Source organism: Etheostoma spectabile, chromosome 19 (assembly GCF_008692095.1).
Source record: "Etheostoma spectabile isolate EspeVRDwgs_2016 chromosome 19, UIUC_Espe_1.0, whole genome shotgun sequence".
NCBI lineage: Eukaryota > Metazoa > Chordata > Actinopteri > Perciformes > Percidae > Etheostoma > Etheostoma spectabile.
Genome location: NC_045751.1, coordinates 15801076 through 15808617, shown reverse-complemented (window position 1 = coordinate 15808617; position 7542 = coordinate 15801076). Strand labels below are relative to the sequence as shown.

General features: G+C 43.5%; 2 protein-coding genes across 2 annotated transcripts in view; both read right to left on the bottom strand.

The window, feature by feature from the left end:
- The window catches only part of taf6l (TAF6-like RNA polymerase II, p300/CBP-associated factor (PCAF)-associated factor), a 12886-nt gene extending 7939 nt beyond the window's left edge, over positions 1 to 4947 (bottom strand). The window contains exons 1-7 of the mRNA XM_032544434.1: positions 4813 to 4947; positions 3985 to 4153; positions 2908 to 2994; positions 2638 to 2788; positions 2460 to 2510; positions 584 to 678; positions 423 to 497 (exon numbers count right to left, since the gene is read on the bottom strand). Coding sequence (XP_032400325.1) covers positions 423 to 497; positions 584 to 678; positions 2460 to 2510; positions 2638 to 2788; positions 2908 to 2994; positions 3985 to 4131 — 606 coding nt within the window. The 5' untranslated portion in view covers positions 4132 to 4153; positions 4813 to 4947. The remainder of the gene's footprint in view (positions 1 to 422; positions 498 to 583; positions 679 to 2459; positions 2511 to 2637; positions 2789 to 2907; positions 2995 to 3984; positions 4154 to 4812) is intronic.
- A 1292-nt stretch (positions 4948 to 6239) lies between these two features.
- Positions 6240 to 7542, bottom strand: part of cth1 (cysteine three histidine 1) — a 2445-nt gene continuing 1142 nt past the window's right edge. The window contains exon 2 of the mRNA XM_032499311.1: positions 6240 to 7446. Within this exon, the coding sequence (XP_032355202.1) occupies positions 6487 to 7446 (960 nt within the window). The 3' untranslated portion in view covers positions 6240 to 6486. The remainder of the gene's footprint in view (positions 7447 to 7542) is intronic.

The window sequence follows — 7542 nt, the reverse complement described above, 5'->3', positions numbered from 1 at the left end:
GTGGTATCAACACCAAACTTGGGGTGATTGTTTGGCATGCCGCCCGGAGGCTTCCGACCAAATTTGGTAACGATTGGCCATTAGGGGGCGCTATAATTAACATTTGTTGGTTTTGTCGACAAAGTCAATGCATTTAAATGGGAAATTTGCAATTGCAATATCTCTGCCGCAGTAAATGCTATAAAAACCAAACCGGTAATGATTGTTTCGCCCACCGCCCGGAGGCTCTCTGCCAGATTTGGTAGACAGGCCCTTCGGGGGCGCTCTAATCAACATAGGACATTTCCCCGGGTCGCTGGGGACGACTGGCGCGGGGAGGCTTGGACCCCGTTGAAACTGCGTGCAGTTCTAGTTATGAATTGATACTATAAATAAAATCGAATTGAAATTGAATTGAAATTGAATTCACGGGACAAACCTACCCCACTGATGACATACACAAAGTATGGCAGGAGGGCAGCAATCTTGGAGTTGGACTGGAGGTCCAGCAGAGCCACCTGACAACACACAGCAGAAAAATGTTAGGGCAACACCTCGCTCAGCCGGAGGGGGGAACGCCCGCCTGTCTCCAGCGCTAGTCTACCTTCATGAGGTGGGGGTCCTCTCCCAGGATGGCCCGTGTGATCTGCTGGTAGTACTTCAACAGGTCATCTGACAGAGACTGCACCGCTGTGGGAACTGGGACAATTCAACAGTCAGCTCCGACAACTGATGCACAAACACTGAAATCAGTGATCAACTAATTTCACCCTTGCGTTGTCTTCCATTCGACCATGCATCGTCCTCCCGGGTCAAAACTGAAAATCAACACTTTTTCACAGTTTTGTCTCTTTTTGACACTTTTAACACTTCTTTTTACTAGCATGTATAAACATCACTAACACACAACTTATTACCACTAGTTTTCAGAGTAAAAAAAAAAAGAAAAGCAGAAATTATGAATTATTTAGACAACTATTAAAAGGAAGCATAATCACAACGGGTCAATGTTCAGTCAGGATGCCGTTTCGAAACTTTTAAATTTTATTTCTCCAAAAAAATTGACTAAAACACTCAAATTCCAATGAAAGTAGAGATCTGATCTTTTGTTGAACTAGCGAAGCGCGTTGTATGGAATCATCCGTGCTATTTTTGGGTAAACAAAATAAGATAGTTAAAAAAAAGAAAAAAAAAGAAAACGGGTCAAATTTGACCCAAAGGCAACACGAGTGTTAAACACCAATATAACCTTTGGAAAACAGCGGGTTGCTCAACATGAGAAGTTGTTTTTGTGCCTAAATTGCACACATTTTAAATATAACATAATATACTTTAATATAATAATAATAGGTGAAAAATGTTCAATATTCCAAGAAGGATGCCTCCCTCCCTGTTGGCGCAGAATTAGCTGTTAGAGCCATGGAATTTAACAAGGTCGTGGATATGGTGCATTCCATTCCATTTGTGTCCCATCAAACCAGTCGTACACACAGTTTTGTCCCACTTTTATCTGTGGACACGGTGCTATGAGTGTTTGAATGCAAAAACAAAGCATTATGCACTGTCACCGCCCCACACTGAAATAATGGTTAATCCGACTTGTTGTACTGGAACACGATCAACTCGGGTGTAGGTTATATCCACGACGTTCCACTTCCGGGATTGCTCCGGCGACACAGGAAATTTGCCGATTTCCGTTACTTTCAGCTTTCTTTGTGTTGGCATTCTACAATCTGGTAGATTTCTGAGGACTATGGTTAACTGCTCCTCAGATCTCTGCAGAGTAAATCCAGACAACTAGCTAGTCTATCTGTCCAATCTGAGTTTTCTGTTGCATGACTAAAACATCTTTTGAGCATACACAAGTTGCACCAAAACAAGTTCCTTACTGAGGCAATTTGCAGCGGCACCTTGCGGAGCTTAGCGCTGCCCAAGACGATTATGATTAGTTTTAAAAAATACCAATAAACGTTTTTCTCCCATCCCGGGATGTGGACTAGCCAGACCTTCCTCTGCGGAGCTGTGGTGGAAGGTCTGGCAAAGCGAGAATGACTTAAGTGTGACGTCATTCCCAGCTCTAGCATGCATGCATGCACTTCTACATTTCCATCTTGCATGTTTTTGCAATTCAAACCAAATATGATTGTAAAATTACTTCAAATGTAACCACTTATTCCATGTTTTGTTTTTCACACAGCCTGCCACTGATTCAGCTGTGTGTGTCATCTCTTTGGTTTGTTAATACATAACATTACACTAACCGGTCCATGTGAGGGAAATCATCAAAAGTTGCAAAAAATGTTTATTTTACTACATTGTGTTGCATTCATGTGAACGTGTACCAGAGGGGCGTTTCGCAAGATTGAACTCTGCGTATTATTTCACAAGTTTCCTCTTCACATTAAGTTCCTTGAAATGGAACAGAGCAGACTACAGTGTGTTATGTTGAGCCTGTTGATCATAATGTGGCTGAGTCTTACCTGTCCCCTGAGGCTCCAGGTTGCCCTTCCCATCCAGGTAAGACACGTTTACTGACAGAAGAAGAAAACAGGAGACATTATTACTAACGGATAACTCCTGATTCAAAGACCTAAATAGTGAACTTTCAACATCAGGGATACTTCTGTCAATAGCTTATGACAGTGCGGTGGCTCATACCTCGCACCATGGTCTCAGCACAGCCCTTGGGAATGTTGGTGGCCAGAGCCAACTCAACCAGGTTGATGTCCCGATCCTCAGTGAAGAAAAGCTCTCCTTCTTTCGCTGAGCGGAAAGGAAGAGCATCCTGGGCCCCGTAGCCACATATGGCCTAAAGAACACACGCAGATTAAGAAGCTGAAGGAAGGGATCACTGTAGCATGTTAGTGTCATATCAGACTGAGTGTTCAGGCATACAGGGAGAGACCATTGGTGTGAGCACAGTCTCACCTCCACCTTGCTCCAGCGCAGAGCTCTGTTAAAGTCCTCCACTGTCAGCTTCCTCCTCTTGGCATGTCTCATGAACTGAGAGCTGCTCTGTGTGGGTCCAAACACACACAATCAGTACTGCAGGTTAGTTATAATGATGTGACAGAGATTTCCCATATGAGCATACTTCCCTATGTAAACAGCTGATCAATTCAACTTTATTTCAGACACACAGGTCCATATCAGTAGAAAATTATGTAGAACACAACACAAACAAGAAGAAAAAAATTGTATAAATTAAAATGTATAATATGTGATTAAAACAAATACAGACATATGTTCCTATGTTTCCAAAAGCAAGAAGTATACCTTGTGTCACTTTTTGTGGGCTCAGTTAAAGCCATTAGAATAACATGTTTTGAATAAGTTAAGCCACACATAAACTTGTGCATACAATTTCTTAACAAAGCATACAAAAAGGTGGGAACATTACTAGTCACAAACATATGACTCGCACTTGTCCATCTTGGCAGTTTGAGAAAGATTCTAAAAGCATCATTAAATGCCACTTAAAGCTTTCTCAATGTTAGAGCTACAACACAAGTGGGCTCTAAGGAGTGGAGTACAGAAGGCTCTAAAAAAAGGCATCATTAACATTATCTGTGCCCATGTGAAATTTGCGTCCCAGCATATTGCTTAATGTGACCCAAATATCTCACTGTGTTTACCGCATTTAGTGCTTGGTCTGCCATAAAGAAGGAAGGAAAAACTTGCCTCTAATCCTCTTTGGTTTTTGCAATCATGACAATACTCTTTTTAGAGTTAGTCATGCTGCACACCATGCTGTGAGCAGACTCTTAGCAGTTGTTGAATAGAGACAGGACGACTAAATCATCAGCATACATCAGACAGATCATTAATCCAGTTTTGCACTCTTAACTTTATAGAAAGATCATCCATATACTGATGGAGCGTAGCCTTTAAAGTGATACCTCACCCAAAATGGGATGGTGATTCATGTTCACATGGTAGATTTTGGGGGGTAAAGTAACAGTTTAATGTTTTCGTCAATCATCCACGCACGCGGGCAGCACTGACCTGCGTTGCCTCCCTGAGCCGGTAACACACGTCCTCAGCCAGCAGAGCAGCCACGTCGTCGGCGAGCTCCACGCCTGCACTCTCGGCCATCAGTTTGACAGACTCCCGGGAAACCTCGGCGAAGCGGCGCTCCTCCCGGTCCGCCATGATCACAAAGACCACTCAGAAACTGGGAAAAGGGGAAAGCACTTCATGTTAACACTTGTTACTGTGGCCGTTTACATCTTCTTAGACATGAAGACAGCGTGGAGAGCGACATCTCTTTCAGAACGCCGGGGTCTCCGTACAACAACACTCCTACAGCTAACCTTAGTGTTTTAAAGTTTAACGTTACATTTAGAAAATTAGCGCTATATTCAAATTGAGTCGTGCTTGATCAGCTATGCCGAATTTACAAAAGCAAATATCAGATTCTTTGCAGGTCTTGACTTTTGGTGTACCTGTCATGTATTACTGACAATGAGACAAACATTTTTAATTACCACCTTTTTTCAATGGGAATTATTCAGGTCTGTAAATAACGTTACATTCATCTCACTGTCCAGCATGCTAACTCCGTATCAGCTGGACCGAACTGCTGATTTGAGTTATTGTAACGCAAAGCCAACTACCATTGTTTGGTGTATAAGAGTCTATTGCTGCATTATTTAAGTTATATAAAAGTAAACTACACAGTGAGGCTAACGTTACTATTGATGTATTATACAGGCTAACGTTGCCGCCTGTTGTAGCTAGCTACAATCACATCATAAGATGCTAATAGCTCAAGTTAGCTGTCAAAGAACCTAGAAAATGCAACGCAAAATCTATATTTGAACACGACTTTACCTTCTTAGCTAGAATGAAGGCTGTGTATCATCAGAGTCAGGGTGAAAGTTTACATCAACATAGCTAACGTTGCTCTCTAAACACTAGGCATCCATGTAAGTCTCAAGTTGGTAAAAACAGAAAGGGCGACATCCGTCAAACTCTTCAAAATAAGGTAACGCTAACGAGCCCACTCTGTCAATTTTTTTAAAGTATGCCTCATTGCTGATAAAACAAAATGTATTATGGAGGAGTCTGTAAAATTTCCACATTGAATGTGCTTAGTGGTTTTCAAAAATTGTATTCATTTAGTGAATATATTTGACTAAAAACGCACAACATCCGTTTTAATTCTTGTTAACTTAACTCTGCTAGGGCTTTTCCGTATACTAGTGAGTGACGCGCCAGGAGGTTAAGGCCAGTGATTGGTCGATTGAAGAGCATTTGGGAAATACAGATTGGTTAATTAAATACCAGTCAGACACATGCGGCTGGCTTTCTTGAATCGATGGACGTTATGAAAAGATGAAAAAATGCAAAGTAATGCCAGAAATCTTTGACTCCCCGTTTAAAATGTTCCAAGCATCTCATTTTCTAACGTGAATGTAATATGGAATTAGGGATATGCCAATATAAAACACAATACATCTTAAATTATCTCAAAAGTTAGTTTTGCACCTAATGTTGGAACCCAGCTGCAGGGATTTGCACACCCAGGGCTGTATGAAAAATTAAATCCCAGTAATACACGTGCGGTTGGACTGCAGCTTTGCCATGGTCATAGGGGAGGGTTTGTGCGAGAGGTAAATCGAGGAAGAGGAGTGAGACGGCGCCTGGATCAGAGCAAAAGATGTGACCCAGATTAGTTTGAAATGCAGCTGAGGACAGACATTTCATACATTCAACATAAGGCCTACTTCTGAATAGGCTGTAACGGGTTGTCACTGTTGAAAATACACTTGACAAACGAGAGAATTTTACAACATTGGCCTAAATGGTACATTTTATCACGTAAACTGTCAGTACTCAAACGCCTGCTTTTAGGAGTGTTACAACCCCCCCCCCTTCTCAGCCATGTATGTGCATAAATAATGCAAGCAGTGGCATCTCTCAATAGACATTTCTTCCAAACCAAACTGCAAAGGTTTGATTAATGGAACCAAGAGTAAGAAACCAAAAGGCCTTAACTGTTGGATGAAAACTACCATCGGGTATATGCTGTATGTAGCCACCTGTGTCCATGTTAACGTAAAAGCCAAACATTTTATATTAGTTTGTGTGATCTTGATGCACGGGAAACCTTCCAATTACCATTAAACAGCTGAAGCCCAAAGACACCATGACAAAGGTTAAATTTAAAATTAGTTTATTCATGATTCTGATGTCAGACATTTTTACTTGGTTCATTAATGAAGTATTTACAACAGTTAAAAAAAAATTACAAAAAATCTCATGGCAGCAACTGTAGTGATTCCTGACACCACAAAACACAATCAACTGCAGACTGCTTAATTTGCAATTGAACAGTTCAAGGCCTGCTTGACCTGCTGACAGATGCTAAACAACCCAAGTTTAAAAAATATATATAAATATCCAGGGAAAAGGGGCGGGTTAAAAAAAAAAATCCATAAAAAACATTTAATTGAGCTGTGGTGTTCAGTGCTGATGCTGGTTTCCAATGACAACCACATCCAGTTAGAGCGCCCGGTTGTCCCAGATCTCCTGGGCCTTGCTGCTCTCCAGCTGCTGCATGTGGAGGGCCAGCGGCAGCAGCAGGTCACTCAGGTGCTGGCTGGAGAAGGTGAAGGCATTGTTGGCTATGGCCTCTGCAGGCAGGGTGGGGAGAGGGGAGGCTGATGGAGGAGAAGAGGAAGTGGAAGACATTGGTGAGGTGGAGGTGCAGAGGGAGGTGGGGGAAGGTTCACCTGAACTGCCAGTGGACAGCTGGGAGAATAAGGACCCTCCATGGGTCTGTGCCGAGGTTTTGATCTTGCTGGGGAGGCCGTGCTGGAAGCGGCAGCGTGTGCCGTACAGGCAGAAACCAAAAGAGCTGAAGGTGCGGCACAGAGCGCCACGTGGCTTCCACTCCTTGGTCTGTGGTTGGAGCAGGGGTTTGGAAACAGGCGCAGGCTTCTCCTGGACAACGTCAGGAGAATCCAGATCACTGCCGACGTCTCCGCCCTCCACATGCAGGAAGTTGCAGCGGGTGCCAAATGGACAAACACCAAAGGAGCAGAAGGTGCGACAGGGAACATTGCTGCGGCGGCGCAGGGCTGGGCGCCGCTCTGTGGGGTTGTGAACGAAAAGACAGCGGCTTCCATAGTAACAGTAGCCGGTTGTGTGGAAGCTGCGACATAACTCAGTCTTGTACTTGGGGTGGCGAAAGGGAACATGCAGCTCATGGAGGCCGTGGGCGAACTGGCAGCGCTCGGCATACTTGCAGAAACCAGTAGTAGAGTAGCTGGTACAGAGCTCTGTCTTGTAGCGGGTGGAGGAGACCCAAGGGATGAGGGGAGGCGAGGATGACTCTACCAGGGGGAGCAGGGCCCTAGCCAGGGAGAGCCCTTCACCCCCATCTGACTCCTCATTGGACAGCAGGTTGTCCACTAGCTCCTCATCTTGGTAGAAGGGCAGGAACAAGTCATCACTACTGGTCTGAAAGAAAAAAAGAAATTATATCCTGCCTTGTCCAAATTTAAGAACTTCCATCTACAGCTCCTAGAAGACTGATGGACCCAAAGAAAAAAAAAA